Raw genomic sequence first — 22,659 nt, 5'->3', positions numbered from 1 at the left:
GATTTAAAGGCCATTTAAAGGTCGAAGCCTCTGGGTTCGAAGGTCGAAAGAAGAGAAACCCCCACGGCCTCTCTTCGGTCCCGATTTCCACCGACCAAGGCGATTCCGGCGATGGACCTTGCATGCAGCCCTAGGTAAGTTTCCTCTCTCTCCTTTTATTTATTTTCGTAAATAAAAAAAAATAAAAACTAGATCTAAAAAACGCACACAAAAAAAACGAAAATATCACCTTCTCTGATTCAAAATCTATATTTTTATTGCTATTCTGTCCAGAGCTACTACAAGAAATTGCTTGTGGCTTTTATAGCCAGATTACAAACTCTTCATCTCTGTTTCGTTTTATTTTCCTATTCGGCCTTTTTCTGTTGCGTGTGCTTCGTTTTGCAGGTGTCCGTGGCCGACAGTGGTGGCAGAAACGTGTGAGTGGAGGCATGGGCTGGAGGCGTGGCAGGCGAGGAGGTGGAGTGGCACACATGCGGCGCTCATGGGCAGTTGGGGCTAGGGTTTGCTGTTGCTGAAAGTTTGTTATGGGCTATTAGGTTTGGGCATTTTGGGTTAATTTTTGTTGTAATGGACTGGAAGTGTTTTATTAGTCTGGTTTGTTTGGGGTTGGTTTGCTGGTATGGGCCCGGGCAAAATGGGCTCGTACAATAAGCAGTTATTCTAACCCTGTTCTTGTGCCCAAAATATCCTTGAATGAGCCTTCGATGATTGATGCTTTGGGTGGACAAAGATTGCCCTTTTTGTCAATTTTTGTCCCCTCACGATGTTGGTATTATGATACCAAAGGTATCGTGATACCAAGGAATAAGATATCGTGATACATTGAACAACTTTGAACTTAGGGTGTTTATTGGCAAGTAGATATCGCGTAGCCAAAATGGATATCGCAATACAATTGAAGGGCGGTGTAACACCCCTTACCCGTATCCAACACCGGAATAGGGTACGAGGCATTACCAAAACACATACACTTGTAAACGTATTTAACCGAGTTATAAAATTTCATCAAAATTAAAACTTTCAAAATAATTAACATGTTTCTATAACTTTTCACAATATATCCTCAAAATATTATAATCATAATAATTAGGGCCTGCGAGACCCGATACATACTCATGCAATTTAATGCTTCATTTCCATTTCATTCAATTCGCAATTTCTCATGCTCATAATTTAAATCATATCACTAGCAATTTCCATTTAATTCACGTACAATTCAATGACATCAAATTCAAAACTAATACGTATTTACCATTTAACTCAATGTTTATTGATTATACCATTCAATAACACATTTATGAAATTATCAATTTAGCAATGAAAATATCACTTTAGTTTGAATAACAACATCGTCCTGATATAAATACACTACCACTTATCCATTTACTTTAATTCTTTTGGGCCCATTTGTCACTTACCATCCTTAATCAAATTAGGGAACGGTCACGGAAAATTGAGTACTTCACTTTCACTTTGCCATAGTATAACTATGGTCTTACGTATGATCACTTATCACTTGTCCCTGATCAGATAAGTGTAGCCACCTATCACTTTGTTTCTTGATCAGATAAGTGTAGCCACTTATCACTTTGTTTCTTGATCAGATAAGTGTAGCCACTTATCACTTTGTCTCTTGATCAGATAAGTGTAGCTAAAGCTATCACTTATCACTTTGTCTCTTGATCAGATAAGTATAGCCGAAGCTATCACTTATCACTTTTCACTTGTCACTTGATCAGATAAGTGTAGCCGAAGCTATCACTTATCACTTTGTCACTTGATCAGATAAGTATAGCCGAAGCTATTACTTTTCACTTTCCACTTGTCACTTGATCAGATAAGTGTAGCTAAAGCTACCACTTATCACTTTGTCACTTGATCAGAAGTACTCAAATCCGGCGTTCCGCTCAATTTGATCATTTATTCATATATCAGGCTTACCAACATGTGTTAATTCATAAACCATTCATGGTATTATTTCATGCCAAATCATATACTGAATATACCATACACACATACTATGAAACTTTATTTTCACACATGAGCTTAAACCATGACCAATAATGCACAAAAATAAGCATCATTCATATTTCATCGTTTATGAGTTATAATCAAACATATGACCATTTATACACGAATCATTCATATATTTCCCAATTTTCCTCCTCCTCCTCTCCATTCCACATCCTTAATGTGTATAACACACTTAAACAACATTAACCATAATTTCAATATTCACTAACATGTATATTCAAAGCTGTTTATCCGAGTCAGAGTCACTAAATTATTTTTATCCGGAGCTACAGAGCTCCAAATTAAGATCCGTTAATTTTCCTTGAAACTAGACTCACATATCTTCGTACCATAAAATTTTCATAATTTTTGGTTCAGCCAAATAGTACAGTTTATTCTTTAAAGTTTCCCCTGTTTCGCTGTCTGACAGTTCCGACCACTCTTTACTAAAAACTAATTATCTCATTGTACAGAATTCGGATGATGTTTTAGCTTGTTTCTTATAAAAATAGACTCATTAAGGATTCTAACCATATAAAATATAACTCATAATCATTTTTGTACAATTTTTAATGATTTTCCAAAGTCAGAACAGGGGAACCCGAATTCATTCTGACCTTGTCTCACAAAATCTATTATATCTCATGATTTACAATTCCATTGCTTACATCATTTCTTTTATAAGAATCTAGACTCAATAAGCTTTAGTTTCACATTTTATTCATCCTCTAATTCAATCTCTACAATTTTTGGTGATTTTTCAAAGTTACACTACTGCTGCTGTCCAAAACTGCTTTAGTGCAAAATGTTGATTTCCATTTTGCCCCAAATTTCACAGTTTATACAATTCGGTCCTTTCTCAATTAACCCCTCAATTAATCTAATTTTCTCAATTAGTACTTTACTAGACATTATAAGTTGTTACACAACTATTGAAATTCAGAATTTCCACATATAACTCTATCTTCAAACTCTTTTACTATTAGGTCCCAAACATTCACTTTCTATTCAATTCTTTCAATAAAATCAGCATATGAACAATTTAAAGCTCTAATTTCATGGTAAATCATCATATACTTCCAGCACATATTCATATCAACTTTCAACTTCTTTCATAAAATCAAAAACTAATGGATTTAACAAGTGGGCCTAGTTGTAAAAGTCATAAAAATACAAAAATTTCAAGAAATAGTCAATAATTGAACTTACTTGTAATAAAAATATGAAGAACCAGCTTGAAGAAGCCCTTCCATGGTGTTTTAGCTGATGAGAATTCAGAAAAATGAAGAGAAATCTAGATAATTCCACTTGGGTCCTAACTTTATTAAGCAAATTTTGCAATTTTCCAATTTTGCCCTTAATTCTCCTTACTTTCTTGCTGATTTCATGCCTCTGCCGTCCAGCCCAAATAGACCTTGGGTCTATTTTCCTTTTAAGCCCTCTTCCTTTTATCATTTAAGCTATTTAATCATTTCCCAAAATTTTGCATTTGTTACAATTTAGTCTTTTTTGTTCAATTAATTATCGGAACTTTAAAATTTCTTAACGAAACTTTAATACTAACTTTTTAACACTCCATAAATATTTATAAAAATATTTATGGCTCAGTTTAAAATCCCCGAGGTCTTGATACCTCATTTCGATTCTAATTATTTTAATATTTATTTCTAGTGCACTATTCACTATTTCAAAAATTTTCCTAACTTCATATTTAACTTATACTTACTAAATTAATAATATTTTCTACTCATTTGTCGAATTTAGTGATCTCGAATCACCGTTCTGACACCTCTGAAAATTCAAGCCATTACATTTTTTTTTCGTCGGATTTGTGGTCCCGAAACCACTGTTCCGACTAAGCCTAAAATCGGGCTATTACAGGCGGTCTCCAATCTTGGGTTTGTTGGAGGTATTGCGATTCTAATGTTTGGATATCGCAATACGCTCTTCTTTGGTGTCGTTCTTGCTTGGCTTCAGCCTTCAATGTGTCCCTACATCACTCAACCATATGTTAGGGCTCCCAATAACACTATTGGCCAATTTGGGTCTCAAAATAAGTAAAAACAAGGTATTTACACTTATTAAGTCAAAACCTAAAAACTACGAAAAAGCTGTACTTTGCTTGAGAATAAGCTCCTTAAGTGTAACTGGAAAGCCTAATTTGCCATATGAAATTACGATAGATCAATGTCCTTAAAAGTGTATGTATACTATTTTCATAATATAATATGTACTAAAGATAATTATGTCACATTGCAAAATAAATTCATATTATAATATTTATTTTAATTATATAAATATTAGTTAATTTTTTTAAAAATAATTTAACTAATTGAGTTGATCAAATAATACAGAGATAATCACAAATATAGAAATCCTGATGATTTCATCTCATTGTTAGTTAGGTTTACGAATACAAAAGAATAAGATTTAAGAGAAGCTACATGAGATTTAAGAGAATAACATGTTAAATGAGATATTTTTTTCTTCAATTTTTTTAAACATATTTAATTTTATTATTTTTAATATTAATTATCATATTTAATTTTATTATTAATTAAATATTTAATTTTTGAAAATATTTTTTTTGATATTTATATGTTATTTATTAGTTTGTGCAAACTTCAATTAAAGTTGAATATTAGCATTGATAATTAAAATTTTAATTATCAAAGGTCATGTGTTTGAACCCGGTTGGAATTAAAATTTTAAATATTTTGTAACCAACTATGCAGAGTCGGATAGTTGTGGATATTTGAATCCATTATCAAAATTTTGAATGTGGATTCAAATAATGGATATCCGAGGGGGTTTATTCGCATTCACTTCACACATCCGCAACAAATAATAATTTTAATATTTGAATCTGAATATTATTTGAATTTGCAAAATTTCGAATCGGATTTATCCAAATCCTTAATCAAAATTGTCATCCCTAATTGTAACTTAAATTTGCTTTATCATAATAACATGGCAACTCAAAAATACCCTTTGAGAGTTAAAAAATATTTATACATTCACAAGAGTCTAATGATATAAGCAAGCATGTATTGTTCACTTAGAGAGTCTAATTATGCCATGATGTGTTTTGGAGGTTGTGAGCATGTTTTAAATGTTGAAAAAGAGTAATATGACTTGTGTGGGTTGAGTTTAGACCTTAAATGCATGAAGTGGTAAGTGAGGAAGTGCCCAAACTTTGAATTATTGAATTGCAAGTCTGTTTGCTGCAAAAATGCAGGGGACGTCAAGATGATATTCAAACGTCATCGGGATATGGAACTGGCATCGAGATGCCCTATTCATGATGTCGGGATGAGAGCCTATCACTAAGGCACGCTACTACGTGCTTCTTCGTGTCGTCCCAACATAGAGCTAGGTGCTCCTAAAGGTAGTTTCCTCAGTTTTGCAATTTAGTCTTAGGTTTTAAGTAATGCAATAAGAGCTTTAAATGGTTACGAAACTCCTTGAAAACGTGTACACAAGTAAATTAGATGTTTAATTTTGTAACTCAATAGATAAAATTTGTAATATGATAAATTTGATATTTTGTCATCCTTACAGTTTAGTCTTTTAAGCTCTAATTTCTAAACTGGCTAAAAATTACCATTCAAATTAAGTCAATTTGTTAAATAATATGGTTAGTAACATATTAGACTTGTAATGTACTATATAATTGTCGTTAATTGAATGTTTTATTTTATGTTGTATGTGTTGTGTGCGTGTTAGGATGTGATGTGTTCTGGGTCACTTCGGTGACTAATGTGACGTTTCAGATTCGGGCCAGACCGTCCCGACCGGGTTTGAGGTGCCACATTATTTGTCGATGGAGGTTAGCTTTTTTTAAAATTCTTATCCTTACCAATATATATTTTCCTATGTAAAATCAATTTTTAAAACTATGTCTTGGGGATATGTTAAAAAATATCAAGATTCAAAGCCATTATCCACAACTTCAAATCTTATTCTAGAACTTCCACATCTTGTTTGTCTATCAAGAGAATTTGTTGCTACCCATAGCATATTCAAGTACATTTCCAAATCTCAGTACTTGTGAAGTTATTGTTTCTAATAATTTTGTTTTATCTCCTTCTAAACAAATACAAACATACCACCGTAAAAAATTACCAAACAAGAAATCCATGGATCCTAAACACTCAGTTGATGCTCCCACTACTACTCACCCTTACATATTGTCGTCTACCATCACAACAATACCAACCCAAAGTCACATCGAGCTAAAATTCACCTATCCCATGATTACACATTTAAAATCAAAAGCATTAATTGATTACATTGCTCCTACAGTACCTTTCTACACCCTTTCCACATATAACCAAGAAAAAATCCGCACTAGGTTGAAGCTATGAAATATGAATATGAAGAACTTATAAGAAATCAGACTTGGGAATTGGTCCCTAATAATCCCTCTTAAAACGTAGTAGATTATAAGTGGCTCTTTCGCATTAAATATAAATTAGATGACACACTTGACAAGTATAAGGCGAGACTTGTGGTGAAGGGTTTCACTCGAAGACTAGGTCTTGATTATGGTCCTACCTTCAACCCTGTTGTAAAGGCCAAAACAAGTAGATTAGTTTGACTGTAGCGACTCAATATGGGTGGCCTATTCATCAACTTGACATTAACAATGTCTTTCTTCAAGGCCATTGTTAGAATTAAGTGACCCGAATCCTTATTTAAACCAAATACAGTGGTAAAATAAAATAAAAGTAAAATCCCTATAGAATTATACTTCTTTTATTTTATTTTTAGAATAAAGTTCTTTAAACCTTATTAAACTCCATCTATTTGATATTGATTAGAATAAGGTGTTTTAATCTTACTACACTCCTATTAGAATATGGTTTTGCAAGCCTATAAATAGACACAATTTACTCCTCTTGTAATTATTCAAATTCGACATAGTGAATTTTCTTCTCCTCTGTCCGTGGATTTTTTTTTCGAAAGGATTTCCACGTAAAATCTGTGTATTCTGTATTTTTTTATTTTTTTGTGATATATTTTCATTGCCGACATTCTATTTTCACAAATTGGTATCAGAGCTTTCAGGTTGTTCATCTCAATCACGGTAATGACGTCTTTGAAGTATGAAATTTCACTGTTGGATCGCAACACCAGATTCGCATTGTGGCAAATGAAGATGCAGACAGTTCTTGCACAGATGGACTTAGAGGAAGCCCTACTAGGGGTAGATAAGATGCCTTCAACATTGACGGAGGAAGAGAAGAAGCGCAAGGATCGAAAGGCGTTAATACAGTTACATCTGCATTTGTCTAACAAAATTTTACAGGATGTGATGAAGGAGAAGTCCGCCGCTGGATTATGGAAGAGGTTGGAACAAATATGTATGTCGAAAACTCTAACTAGTAAGCTGCATATGAAGCAGCGTCTTTATGCTCATCATTTGGAGGAAGGTGCGTCTATGCACGAACACTTGATAGTGTTTAAAGAAATTCTCTGATACCAATTTGGCATATGCGCCTAGGGCATATGAGTGAGAATGGCATGACAAAATTGAGAAAAAGAGGACTTCTTGATGGGCAAAGAATTTGCAAACTGAAGTTTTGTGACCACTGCGTTTTTGGGAAGCAAAAGAGAGTTCAATTCACCAGAAGAATTCATAACACTAAAGGAACGTTGGAGTATATTAATTCTGATCTGTAGGGGCCATCCAGAGTGCCTTCGAGAGGTGGAGCTAATTATATGCTAACTTTTATTAATGATTTTTCTAGAAAAGTGTGGGCGTTCTTCCTGAAGCAAAAAAGTGATGTGTTTTCCGCATTTAAGTCTTGGAAAACCATGATTGAATAACAGATGGGAAAGTAAATAAAATATCTCTACACAAACAATGGCTTAGAGTTCTGTTCTGATGATTTTAATAAACTGTGCACGTCAAAAGGGATCGTGAGACACTTGACAGTTTGTCATACTCCACAGCAAAACGGCATTGCAGAACGAATGAACAGAACGATCATGGAGAAGGTTTAATGTATGTTGTCAAATGCCAACTTACCAAATTCATTTTGGGTCGAAGCAGCCTCTACTGCATATTTTTTGATCAACCGATCTCCATTCGTTGCCATTGAGAAAAACACTCCACAAGAGGTATGGTCTGGTAATCCTGCTGACTATTCTAATTTAAAGATCTTTAGTTGTCCTGCGTATGCTTATGTTGATAATGGAAAATTGGAACTGAGATCCATTAAATGTGTTTTTCTTGGTTATAAAGCTGGTGTAAAAGGGTATAAGTTATGGTGTCCTGAAAATAGAAAACTTGTGATTAGCAAAGATGTTGTTTTTGATGAAACTGCTATGCTACCTAACTTATCTCTTAAAGACTCTTCCAATAAAGAAAATCAAAAGCAGGTGGAGCATCAGATTAATCTAGAATCTACAACAGAGTCGACTACTGAAGCCAGTACAAAAATTCAAAATAGAGTTGCCTTTTCACCACAATACTCTATCGCCAAAAACAGAACTAGAAGAGAAATTAAACCTCCAAAGAAGTATGCCGAGGTTAATCTAGTTGCTTATGCTTTAAATGTGGCTGAAGATATAAATGCAAACCAAGAGCCATCTAATTATTCTGAGGCGGTTAGTTGTGAAGACTCAAAAAAGTGGATGTTTGCTATTCAAGAGGAGATGGAATCACTACACAAAAATAAAACATGGGATCTTGTAAAACTTTCTGAAGGTAAAAACGTTGTTCGTTGTAAATGGGTGTTTAAAAAGAAAGAGGGGACTCTAAGAGTTGAAGAACCCAGATATAAAGCAAGGCTTGTTGCAAAGGGTTACAGTCAAATTCCAGGAGTGGACTTCACAGATGTGTTCTCCCCAGTTGTGAAGTATAGTTCGATTCGAGCTTTGCTTGGTATTGTGGCCATGCCTGGTTTGGAGCTTGAGCAGATAGATGTAAAAACTGTATTTTTGCATGGAGAACTTGAGGAGGATATTTACATGCAACAACCAGAGGGTTTTACAGTCTCAGAAAAAGAGGAATATGTTTGCTTGCTGAAAAAGTCCCTTTACGGTTTGAAACAGTCACCAAGACAGTGGTACAAGAGGTTTGATTCCTTTATGACTTCTCATGATTTTAAAAGAAGTAGCTTTGACAGTTGTGTTTACTTTAAGAAAAACAATGATGGTTCTTTTGTGTATCTACTCCTTTATGTTGATGGCATGTTGATAGCAGCGAAAGATAAATGAGAGATAAGAAAGGTCAAAACCCAACTAAGTGAAGAATTTGAGATAAAAGATTTGGGACCAGCAAAGAAGATAATTGGTATAAAGATTCTCAGAGATAGAAAAGTAAGTAAATTGTACCTAAGTCAGGTACCTTAGCAATTCGACATAGATCCAATCTATATGGGTACATTGAGAAAGTTCTTTGCAGATTCAATATGCAGAATGCTAAGTCTGTTAGTACTCCTTTAGCAGCCCATTTCAGACTTTCATCGGCTTTTTCTCCACAATTAGATGATGAGATTGAGTACATGGCACATGTTTCATACTCTAATGCAGTGAGATTTCTCATGTATGCCATGTTTTTTTCACGTCCATATTTATCATATGCAGCCAGTGCAGTTAGCAGATACATGGCGAATCCCAGTAAAGATTATTGGAAAGCAATTTCGTGGGTTTTAAGATACTTATGAGGTACTACTGATGTTTGCTTACAGTTTGGAAAAACTAGAGATGGAGTCATTGGGTATGTTGATGCTGATTTTGCTGGAGACCTCGATAGAAGAAGATCTCTCACAGGTTATGTCTTTACAATCGGAGGTTGTGCAATCAGTTGGAAAGCCACTTTGCAAACTACAGTCGCTTTGTCTACCACTGAAGCTGAGTACATGGTGATTACTGAGGCTTGTAAAGAAGCTACTTGGTTGAAGGGACTCTTTAGTAAACTCAATGAATACCGTCAAATAAATACAGTATTTTGTGATAGTCAGAGTGCCATCTTCCTTACAAAAGATCAAATGTTTCATGAGAGAACAAAACACATTGATGTTCGGTATCATTTTGTTCGTGATATTATTGCTCGTGGTGATATTGTTGTGAGCAAAATTAGTACTCATGAAAATCCTGCAGATATGATGACTAAGTCACTTCCTATAATCAAGTTTGAGCATTACTTAGACTTGGTTGGTGTTCATTGTTGAAGTTAAACCCTTAAGGGGTTTTATAGAATAGGTGGAGAACTTGTTCGTTGAGAGTTCGCGATGAAGAACTTGTTCATTAAGAATTTGTGTCAAGGTGGAGATTGTTAGAATTAAGTGACCTGAATCCTTATTTAAATCAAATACAGTGGTAAAATAAAATAAAAGTTAAATCCCTATAGAATTATACTTCTTTTATTTTATTTTTAGAATAAGGTTTTTTAAACCTTATTAAACTTTATCTATTTGATATTGATTAGAATAAGGTGTTTCAATCTTACTATACTCCTATTAGAATATGGTTTTACAAGCATATAAATAGACGTAGTCTACTCCTCTTGTAATTATTCGAATTTGACATAGTAAATCTTCTTCTCCTCTGCCCGTGGTTTTTTTTCCCGAAAGGGTTTCAATGTAAAATCTATGCGTTCTTTATTTTTTTATTTTTTTTTGTGATATATTGTCATTGCCGACATTTTATTTTCATAGCCATCTTACAAAGGATGTTTATATGAGACATCCACTAGAGTTCGAAGATTCCACTCTACCTTCTTATGTATGCAAGCTAAAGAAAGCAATTTATAGCCTTAACCAGTCTCCCCATGCTTGGTAAATCTAACTTCAGAATTATTTTGATACTGTAGGCTTTTCTGGGTCTAGAGTTAACTCATCCTTATTTGTCCTTCATGATCGTGGATTCATTGTCTATGTGTTAGTCTAAGTTGATGATATTATTTTCACTAGCAATGCTACAAGCGGTGTCGAATCTATTATTGATGGCCTTGCTAGTCAATTCTCTCACAGAGATCTTGGGTGTCTTTCATACATCTTGTGAGTTGAGGTAATTTACTTCTCTATTGAAATTATTTTATCCCAACAAAAATATATTCAAGATATGCTCAATGAATTTCATATGGATTTAAGCAAGGTTACGGCTACTCTTATGAGCTCCACCACAATATTTACAACTCTTACTGGTGCCACTATTGATGGATCTTATTATCAATGCATCCTTGACAAGCTTCAATATCATTCATTTACTAGATTTGACATTAGTTTTATGGACAAGAAACTCTTTCAATACATGCATTATCCTAAAGAGTGTCATTGGAAAGCTAAAAAGAGAGTTCTTCGATATCTTAACGTGCATCTTATTATGATTTTAACGTTTCCAAAGACCTTAATAAAAACTTGCTTGTCTATTCTAATTTTGATTAGGCAGGTGACCTTGATAATCACACTTCTACCATTGTTTATGTGGTTTATCTTGGGAATACACTCATTTCATGGTCTTCTAAAAAACAAAGATCTATCTCTTGATCATCTATGGAGGCTTAGTATAAAGCTGTTGTGGTTGTTGTTGCAAAGACCAGCTGGATCACAAATTTGTTGCAAGAACTTCGCTACAAGCTTACTACTACTCCTCGATATTTTTTGATAATGTTAGGACTATTTATCTTTGTGAAAATCCGATCTTTCGTAGTCAGATGAAGCATCTTGCAATCGATTTCCATTTTGTTTGTGAACAAGTTCAAGTGAACCCCTTACAACTGCTACCTTTGATAAATTCTTTGTCAAGTTGGGAACTGTTCCACTCAATCCCAACTTTAGGGAGCGTGATGGTACATGATTTCATCAAAATTTTTGATGTTTTGTTAGTTAATTATTATCCTTTATTGTTTTTGAACTCTTAGTTTGTTGAATTCTTGTTAATTGAGTATAGCTCTATAAATACTCTAATTTCAATCAATAAAAGTATGCTTCATTTTGCTTTTTTATCAGTCCCTTTAAAGTTAGGACTAAAGATTTTTTTTTTGGTGACCAAAATGATAATGACTTAGAAGTTGAATGACTAAAATGAAAATATAAACATGATGTGGACATGGTTTGGCGTGTAAATTTAGTCACCGTTAAAGATATAACGTTTAGGTGACTAAAATAAAAATATTTTCTAAGATCGTGATGAAATTACAAAAATTTTCATTCAGGTGGCCAAATTAAAATATATTATATAAATAAATAAAACTTAAAAAGTTACTTTCCATTGGTGAATTTGAATTTATTTAACGCAAAATAAATGAAACATAACAATTCTTGGACTAGAGTAACTCTGATTTTGTTCAATTAACAATGAAATTGGTACTTCACAATCAGAACCAAAACTAATCACGAGCTAATTTTCTAACACAAAATTGATGAAAATAGAAAGAAGTTGGTGGGAGTAAGACTAAGAGCAAGGTAAATGACAAATAAAGAGAGAAGCTGAACTACAATTTGACCACCAATTAGTACCACCATTAATCCCTTACGCAACTTTAGATGGAGTTTGATGCTATGGGCTGTGAACGAAAGGGAAAGAAGCCATTATTTGATGGTGGTTGGAGCATGAAAAAGAAGACTCACGTCAACGTGTGTGAAAAAAAAAATAGAATTACAAAGTGAAAATTCCTTGAAAACGAAGGACCAACGAAAAGAAGTTCCAATAACGTTAAGGAATAATATAAATTTTGCACTTCCAACTTACCAGTCACGTCCTTAAACTTGAATTCCATCAAGATTTAATGATGTGACTAGTGCTATTCAAACAAGACTAGATTGATTGGTTGGACCAATTGGGCAAGAACTGACCCATATACTGATTCGAACAAAGGGGTTGAATTGATTGAATCAGAAACCGCTCCGAACTAGTAAAAATCAGAAACTAGGACAAAAATATGTAGTTGAATAGGTTGAATCAATTTATTTTTATGAATTTTAATTAGTTATTTAATTATTTTTTATCTAGCAGTTGAACTGATCAAATTGGTTAAATCAAGAATCAATGGTCTTACTAGTTCAACCATCAGTCTGGCTATTAGAGCACAATATGTCACACTCTAAGATTGTGCCACATGATTACCTAAAAGTTTATATAATTTTTTAAAAAAATTTCAATTAATGATGTGACACAATCTCGGAGTGTCAAGTCATCAAACTTCTATACTTTTCAAGTTTAAGGACCAAAATGAATTTGGTTCTTAAGTTTAAGTATCAAAGTGGACCTAGTTACCAAGTTCAGGGCCAAAACTTAAATTATTCCTAACGTTAATAATCAATATAACTTTCCATAATTAGATGACCAAAATGAATACTTAACAAATAATTAAGTGACGACTAGTATTGTTTCTTTAACCTAAAATGATACAACCTTAAAAACGAGTGTCAATCATGAATGACCTAAATTTAAAATTGTTTGAATTTAAATATTCCCATATCGATACAATCTGAATCCAAAATAACTCGTCATTTTATTAAAAAATAGGCAAATTAGCTATTATATGTTAGATTAAAGAGTAAATTAATCATTTTATTAAAAATTCTATTTATTTTTATTGTTAAAAATCGGTACTTGTATGTAATTTTTAAATAAAATAAACAAAATGTAATTTGAGGCTTCCATGGTAATTTAGCCTGGGTTAGGCATAATTAAATTGTTTTTGTTTTCGTTGTTAGATAGTTTGTACTTGCATGTATCATGCACATGTCCTACCTCTGTCGCTATAATTAATCCTCGCCCACTCCCTCTTTATTACTTTCTTCGTTTCAATTCATTATTTTTATTCTTATCATCTTTTTCCCTATTCATTCAAACAAAGCCTTACTTGTGTCATCTTCTTGTTCTAACATACTCCCAAATATCTTTGTTTCACTTTCTCCCTCTAGCAAAACCACAAAAATATCTTTGCCCTTTTCAGACAGAGAGAAAAAGAGAGTTTGGGTTGTAATAAGATCCACAAATGGCAGAAGAGGAAATGAGTTTGAGTGGGGTCAGTGGTGCATTTCGTCAGGTTCTTTTCATCTCTGCTGGTGCTAGCCATTCTGTTGCTCTTCTCTGTAAGCTCCATTTTTTTCTTTTATTTTCTTATTATATGCTGGAAAGTCGTTGATCTATCCAAAGTTTCCCAGATATTTCATCTTTTGGAAGAAACATTTAGGGTCTTTTAAATCTTACAAAATTTTTACTTCATTTTACTTGTTTAGCAGTACCTGCTTCTTCATTGTTTTAATTTGTTCTTCAATTTGATATTTTTTTTCTTTGTTTCTTTCTGCAATCAGTTCTGTCATTTGTAGTAATTTTGCAGTGTTCCTTGTTGCATGGTGGCTATGATTGGTTGACTGCTTGTACTTTACTTAGATATGATTTTTATATTGTTCAAATGTCCAATTAATTTATGTCTTTTTACTATTTGGTGGGGCTTCTGAGCCAATTTGAGACATGTTTTGATATGATCTTCACTGTTAAATGGTGGAGAATGGTTGTGATTGATGGCATGTTTCATTTTTCCTCATTTGAATAAATTAATGCACTAAATTTTGAACAAATAATTCTTCCAACTGCTGTTCAGTTCATTAAATTGTTAAGCCGTAGATCCTTCACCCAACTAAGCTTTGAGAAATAAATGGGCTGTCATTGCTATTGCTTTCATTAACTTAATTGAGGTAAAAGTACCATAAAGACCCTTGAACTAAGAGTCAGACTGTATTTTGTCCCCTTTACTAAAAAAATAGGTAAATTAAACCCTATACGTTAGATCAAAAAGTAACCCGGTCGTTTCTGTTAAAATTTTTATCCATTTTTACAGTTAAGAACTGAAATGGCTACTAGAATAACCAGATTCAGGCATATAGGACTAATTTTTAATAGTAAAAATGGATGAAATTTATAACCAAAGGACCAGTTTGCTCTTTGATCTAATGTATAGTAACTAATTTGCCCACTTTTTAGTAGAGGGGCTCAAATGGAATCCAACTCCTAATACAAAGGCCTTCATGGTAATTTTACCGGATTTTCAGTATTATCTTGTCTTATTGCTTCACTAATTTGACATTTATTGTAATTTGTCTTTTGAGTCCTTGTATTTCAAGTTTAGATTCTGACATTTGTTCAGCTTACTTTATGCATTCATTTGACTTGCATAGAGCTACTTAAGCCTATAATCTGGTTCTTGTTCATTTACAGCTGGAAATATTATTTGCTCTTGGGGACGAGGAGAGGATGGACAATTAGGCCATGGGGATGCGGAGGATCGACTTTCTCCTACTCGATTGAGTGCTTTAGATGGACATGACATAATATCTATTACCTGTGGTGCTGATCATACAATTGCATATTCATTGTCAAATGCAGAAGTCTATAGTTGGGGATGGTACATTCTTTATATCATCTATAATCACATCTGTATTAACTTTTTGAACTGTTTTGTTAAATTTTATCCTTTTTCTCCACTATTCAGGCTTATATTAAGTTTATAAATTATATTTATGTGGGTCGTTCTTTGTTTGTCTAATCTATTCTTCATGCCAACATCATATTACTAAGGAACAAGCATGTACCTTTTCTTTAACTCTTTTAACTTGTTCATCTATGCTTTTAAAAAAGCATACTGTATCTTATGAGGTAATGTTTGTATCATATTCTCATTTATCTATTTTCAATTCTGACTAAAATGTATGACTGTTTTTAACTGTTACTAATTCCAGGGGTGACTTTGGTAGACTTGGTCATGGAAACTCTAGTGACTTGTTCACTCCTCAACCAATAAAAGCGTTACATGGTCTGAGGATCAAACAAATTGCTTGTGGTGACAGCCATTGTTTGGCTGTGACAATGGAAGGCGAGGTGCAAAGGTTTGTATGGCCTTTTGATCTTTTTTTACTTTCTTTTTACTTTATGTTGGTAAAAATATCATGGAGGCTCCTGTACTAGGAGTCAGATTGCTTTTTGCCCCTCTAACTCAACAAATGGATAAATTAGTCTTAATTTAGACGTTAGATTAAAGAGCAAATTGGTCATTTCTGTTAAAAATTTCATCCATTTGTACGGTTAAAAACTGGCGTGGTTGACAGAATAACCATATAGTGACACGTGGAATGCGACATGTACCTCATGTTGATGTACAAGGGCCAGTTATTAACAATAGAAGTTGATAGAATTTTTAATAGAAGGATAAATTTGCTTTTGAGTAGAGGGGGCAATGTGCAATCCGATTCCTAGTATAGGGACCTCCATGGTACTTTTACCTTTATGTTTATATTTCATTTCAATTTCCTTGTTTCAGGATCAAAAGTTTGTAGGTTTTTTTTTTGTTTGACCAATTATCTGTTAACTATGTTTACTGGTGCCTAGAGTTTAACATCCAAGTACAAATAGTAGCTTGAACTTGAAGTGGTAGGGTATGAAATAATAATGCTCCTATTATACTGAACTAAAAGATTTATAATATATATTGATTCCCATGACCTTCATGAAATAAACTGCGATTGTAAGCAAAATGCATTTCAAGAGGTAATCTTGTATTCTTGAAGAAATTAGAGAACCTTTGACCTCTATATGCAATTAGGGGTGATCTATGAGAGGGCTGGAATGCATGAATTAAATGGAGGGTAAACTATATTACTAGTCATCCAACTATGGTTTTTTTTTCTATTTTGGTCACCTAACTATGAAAAACTAAAAAATGGTCACTCAACTAGCTTAGATTTTTGGGTGTTTTCATTTTTTTGGTTAGCATGCTGGTGACCAAAAAAGATAAAATTGAATAGTTGATTGACCATTTTTAACTTTTCATAGTTGGGTGACCTTTACTACAGTTTACCCTTAAATGTAAAATACTGTCATTTTGAATACTATTACCTCAAGCATTTATTCCCGTGCAGGAGAGAAACTACTAAAGAAGAAAGCTTGACTGTGAAAAGAACTGAGAGATGCCGCTAATGTTGATTTCAATTGATATTATACCTGATAGTTAATCATTTTAAAATAGCTGGTTCTATTTATTTTCTTGAAAGCTGGTCAGTGATTTGTATAATAGCCTACTTTACTCTCTTCTACAGAAGTTTACATTTGCAGTTATTTCTTCTTTCAATTTATACATTTGATAGCTCTTATTACTGATTGGTTTTTTTTACCCTTATTTTAATGTTTACCTTTTGGAATTTAATTGAAGTTGGGGAAGAAATCAAAATGGTCAACTTGGTCTTGGAACTACTGAAGACTCTCCAGTGCCTCAAAAGATTAAAGCCTTTCAGGTATTGTTTGTTTTCTGGTTTTCTTTAACAAATTTCCATGCAATGCTCCATTATCTGGTTTGTGGTAAAATTACCATAGAAGCCCTTGTACTAGGAGTTAAATTGTATTTTGCCCCTTTTTCTAAAAAACAATGAGCAAATTTAAATTAAAGAACAAACTAGTCTTTTCAGTTAAAATTTCCATCCATTTTTTCAAATTGTTACATATGACATGTCATGCGTACCTTATGGCGACGTACAAGGACCAATTTTTAACAATAGAAATGGATGAATTTTTTTACAAAAGAAGTAATTTGCCCTTTGATCTAACGTACATAGATTAATTTGTTCATTTTTAAGTAGAGGGGGCAAAATACAATCTGACTCCTTGTATTAAGGCCTCCATGGTAGTATGTTTGTACTATAGCATTAGCATTAAGAGAAAGGAGCCTCTGCTTGCATACAAGTTAGTTTTGTTGACCTTCGCAAAATGTGTTGTACTCATATAGAGTTGTACATTTGTTCAAATAGTATTTGCTTCTTTCTTAACTTTGGAATCCTGTCATATATGTTATAGGGTATTTCTATCAAAATGGTTGCTGCTGGTGCTGAGCATACTGCAGCTATTTCAAAAGAGGGTGCCCTCTATGGATGGGGTTGGGGGCGATATGGTAACTTAGGCTTAGGTGACAGAAATGATCGCTTAGTTCCAGAGAAGGTTTCTACTCTCAATGTAAGTCAACAAGCTAGTAAGATTTATTTGGTCCATATAACCATCTTTACCTCTATAAATAGAGGTTTCTATCAATGAATTATTGGAGCCATTTGATAAGCTTCCCTTTACTTCAATATAGTATCAAAGCCTTTTGTCTAACAACATGGTTCTCGTTTCTGGCCTATAAATGTTTTCTTACCCCTTTGTTCAAACAAGCACATCTTGGACCTTCATATGACTCAAACAATTTACCTTTTTTTTTTGGCTAAAACAACGCCAAGTCTGTTCACCAAAGCCAATAAACTGACATTCTTTATCACCAACCAATCATCGGCTTCAATCTAATGGTTCCAAGTGGCAAGGTTCGTGCCCAACTATCTTGGTTGTCTGTTGAGGAGCTTTGCCTAATGGACGTTAAACCACGTCTGGGATACACCAATCACAACTCCATAACTCATAAAACTAGGTCACAATCGGCATAGTCTCCAAAGTTACAATATTCCCTATTCAATTCATAGCTGTCGCAACTCACAACAAGAGTCTGCCATCATAGTGACCTCAGTCGCAAAATCCACATTTTTTTCTATGAACTGTCCACGCTTTTTCCTCATAATGAATCCAAGATTTCTACTCTATTGACCATCAATTTGCGAGGGCGTAATAGTGTAACTTTAGGATTTGGTACATTCAGATATTCAAATAAATTGTTATTATCTTTACTTTACTTTTAATTCCTTTTGAATTAGTAGTTTGAATTTCTACGTAATTACCAATCAATTAAAGACTTCTTTTGTTCATCCTTGGTATTTGAAAGGGCCTTTCTTTCCTTTTGTCTTTAATCTTCAATTAAAGACTTCTTTGTATTCTAACGCAGGAAAGGTGAGTTTCCTTTTTGCATCTTGTCTTATTTTATGATTGTTTCTGTCATTTTCCTTTATGTCTTTGTTTTCTGTTAAAATTTCGAGTTGTAGGAAGAGAAGATGAATATGGTTGCTTGTGGATGGCGGCATACCATATCAGTCTCCGTTATTGGTGGATTATACACTTATGGCTGGAGCAAGTATGGTCAACTAGGACATGGGGACTTTGAGGATCATCTTGTTCCTTACAAGGTGGAAGCTTTAGCTGACAGTTCTATTAAACAGGTGACCTTTTGGTGCTCCCATCTCTTAGTAATGTATTGCAAGAAAGAGTCTGAAGTTCTTACATGTTCCTTCCATGTTAAAACAAAAAAGCATGGTTTTCATATGTCTTATCACGTAAGTGCATGTTCAATGATCTCCTAATCATGTCTTTTGCAAGGTGTGAGAGAGATGTCATTTCTTGATATCTTAACAGAGGTAAAAGTACCATGGAGGCCCATGTACTATGAGTCATATTGCATTTTTGTCTCATTTACTCAACATATGGGCAAATTAGTCTTTGTACTCTAGATTAAAGAGCAAACTGGTCTCCGAAGGTCCAGTTTGTTCTTTGGTTTAGTCTACAGGGACTAATTTGCCCATTTTTTGAGTAGAGGAGGCAAAATGCAATCCGACTCTTAGTATAAGGGCCTCCATAGTACTTTTACTCTTAGCAGGCTATATTAAGTGACAATTCCAGTGCAAGTAACATGCAAACAGCTAGAGTTATTATGGTAATCTCATTTTTAAATGTGTATGATACGGTCTCCCCTTTTTCTGTGTTATTGATATCTGATGTGTAGTATGCCTCATACCTTTCATGACATTTGTTGTTTCTCTCGAATATACGTTGGCTTTAAAATTATTTTTGAAATTGTTTGTTTCATTTTGGTTTTGGATCTTACTAGATATCAGGTGGATGGAGACATACAATGGCACTCACATCTGATGGAAAACTCTACGGCTGGGGATGGAACAAGGTAGAAAATGAAAATAAATTATCCTAGGTTTATATCTTCGAAATACATAGCCCAATACTCAACAGCGGTGAGATAACCCCACTCAACATGCCGTATCACTACATTGCCTCGGTTTGCTTTCTAATACATTAGGCATAAATCCTGAGCCATTGTGCATGCATTTTGGTTGACATGTATGAACACATGCAGATGGACTTGTCTGCCCAATAGTAATTTACTGGTGCATGTGTCTTAACATTTTACAAGTCCTTTAATTGCTTTCGTGGTTATGGATGCTTGTCAAAGGTGCAATAATTAATTTTTGTACCTTGTTTACAGTTTGGACAGGTCGGGGTTGGTGAAAATACCGACATTTGCTCTCCAGTGCAAGTTAAATTTCCTAATGATCAGGCACATTCTTGTTACTGTTGCTTCCAAATATTGGTTATGATAGCCCTAGGCTCTAGGAGTTTTCTTTTAATTCCTTCTTCTCTTCTCACATGTTTGTTTGTGTGTTACTTGGCAGAGAGTAGTTCAGGTTTCGTGTGGATGGAGGCACACACTTGCTATTACCGAAGAGCAAAACATCTTCTCTTGGGGTAGGGGTACAAATGGACAGCTTGGACATGGAGAATCTATGGACCGGTAATAGCATTTTAATCTAGACCACTGAAGTTTAGGTTTCATGATACCATAGAAAGATATGTTATTTGGACTGGGGTGTAAGTGTTAGATACTGGTATGAGTTCCACACCCTATGTATTTGGAGGGTTATATCTCTATACAAAAATCTGAATATGCATCAAGCATAGGTGTGTGACATGGATACTTACAGAAAAATGAAGATTCCGATCAAAACATATAAAAGTGCTTACAGTAACAAAGCTGTCACGGTCTAAGTAGTGATATTTTGGATTCTTATTTTCAGGAATTTTCCAAAGATCATAGAAGCTTTGAGTGTTGAAGGTTCCAGTGGGGAACAGATAGAATCTTCAAAGCTTGACCCATTGTCAGGTAAATGTATAATGACGATCGATGCCCTTCCTGTTCTGCTATCTGGCTTTTTATATGCTTGAATATAGAAGTGTTTTATTGGCAGGTAAATCTTGGGTTTCTCCAGCAGAGCGATATGCAGTTGTCCCTGGTGAAAGTGTAAGTTCTAATGGGTTCTGATAGCAAATCCCTGGAAACTTGAAGCACCCATTTCCACCTTCAAACATTTGGTTTAATGATTGACTGTTTAGGCAATTTATTTTTCAAAGGTCTTGTTGAGGGAGGATTGGCTCCTCCGGAGAAGTTTTTGAAGTGTCATCTACTAGGCAGCCGATCTAGTCCCCCAACAACTGAAGGTATTGTCTTTGGGGGAGGGTTGTGTTTCCCGTGTTCTGCCTAGAGCCAGCGTGCCGTGAGTGGCTGCCTTGAGGGCTTGGTTCATAGAGCCCTTGGTGGGCGAGTTGCTCATGTCACCTCTTGGTGGGTGGCCGTATGTCAATGTATGGTCGAGACGCTCCTAACTCTGTGAACTAAGCACTCAAGGTAGCTACTCACAGCACGCTGGCTTTTGGCAGAGCATGGGAGACAAAACCCTGTCCCAGGGGACAATACCTTTGGTTGTTGGGGGACTGGATTGGTTGTCTGTCAGACGACACTTCGATGACTTCTCCCAAAAGAGTCGATCCCCCCTCAACAAGTCTAGCTGGCAAATATTTGTAGGAAAAATGTCCTTAGACCTCTGCATTAGGTGATCACATCCCTAAAAATTAACTACAAGAAATGGCCCAACTTTGATACTTAAGGTCTCACATATGCAACTTTGGAAGGTGCCAATATTATTGAAAGCCACAAAAGATTGTCTTTCTCCTATGTTTTGAGATTCCCCTATGTTTTTTCCTCCAATATTATGGGAAGTTTTTGAAGACCCTATGGTTATGTCATTTGACTGTTGATGTTAAAATGCATACAGGGACAAACAGTTCATTTAGAAAAGGGCAATGATGGTGACGTGGACGTCCCTCAGAATGATGCGAAACGTATGCGTATGTGATTCCTTGAGCTGCCATTAGAAAACCCTGAAGTTACAGCTTCAAGTCTGAATGAAGTGAAAAATGCCAAGCCTCCCATCCTTTTAGCCTTCCATTTAAGTTGATGCCAACATCTCAAATAATAATGTGATCGTGTCGTTCCATACTGCAAGTCCTTGAAATTTGATGCCGTTTACTAGTAAGTAGTATGATTGTACTATATTATTAGCTAATAGGATGGGAGTGAAGGAACGCGACATTACTGATTATAACATAAATTTCCTTCGTTTTAAAGTCAAGAAAGATCGGTTCTAATGCAATCTGTGCATCTGTTTTTCTGTATTGAAGTTCTTTTGAATATGAAATAGTGTAGATTGGGAAGTGTCAAAGGTAGGAATGACATGTAAGATGGTAAAAGTATCATAGGTATTAAGAGTTAGATTGCATTTTGTTCTCTTTACTTAAAAAATGGGTAATTTAATCTTTGTAGGTTAGATTAAGGAGCAAATTGCCAATTTCTGTTAAAAATTACATCCATTTCTACTGTTCAAAATTGCTCTCTATATGTTGGAATGAGGTAATGTGGCACGCCACAGAAAACTGTTCTATCAGTTATGCCAGTTTTTAATAGTAGAAGTGAATTGAATTTTTAACAGAAGTTTTTAATAGTAGAAATGAATGTAATTTTTAACAGAAAGGGGTAATTTGCTCTTTAATTTAACATATAAAGACTAATTTGTCCATATTTTTAGTAGAGATAGAAAATTGTAATCTGACTTTTAGTACAAGGGATTCTCATGTAAGATGTAAGGGATATAT

At 34.3% G+C, this 22,659-nt stretch overlaps 1 protein-coding gene across 1 annotated transcript; it reads left to right on the top strand.

Moving 5' to 3' along the window:
- The first annotated feature begins 13,695 nt into the window (after positions 1–13,695).
- On the top strand, positions 13,696–22,158 carry LOC107931345 (ultraviolet-B receptor UVR8). Its single transcript, XM_016863217.2, has 12 exons — positions 13,696–14,069; positions 15,196–15,382; positions 15,717–15,863; positions 17,183–17,264; positions 17,821–17,976; positions 18,930–19,103; positions 19,769–19,840; positions 20,159–20,230; positions 20,346–20,464; positions 20,748–20,833; positions 20,919–20,971; positions 21,783–22,158. The coding sequence occupies exons 1-12, from the start codon at positions 13,973–13,975 to the stop codon at positions 21,861–21,863; spliced, it is 1,326 nt and encodes a 441-aa protein (XP_016718706.2). The 5' UTR covers positions 13,696–13,972; the 3' UTR covers positions 21,864–22,158.
- Positions 22,159–22,659: the final 501 nt, after the last annotated feature.

Source organism: Gossypium hirsutum, chromosome D09 (assembly GCF_007990345.1).
Source record: "Gossypium hirsutum isolate 1008001.06 chromosome D09, Gossypium_hirsutum_v2.1, whole genome shotgun sequence".
NCBI classification, from domain to species: Eukaryota; Viridiplantae; Streptophyta; class Magnoliopsida; order Malvales; family Malvaceae; genus Gossypium; species Gossypium hirsutum.
The sequence above is the reverse complement of the archived record's forward strand: the minus strand, read 5'-3'. Positions and strand labels throughout refer to the sequence as shown.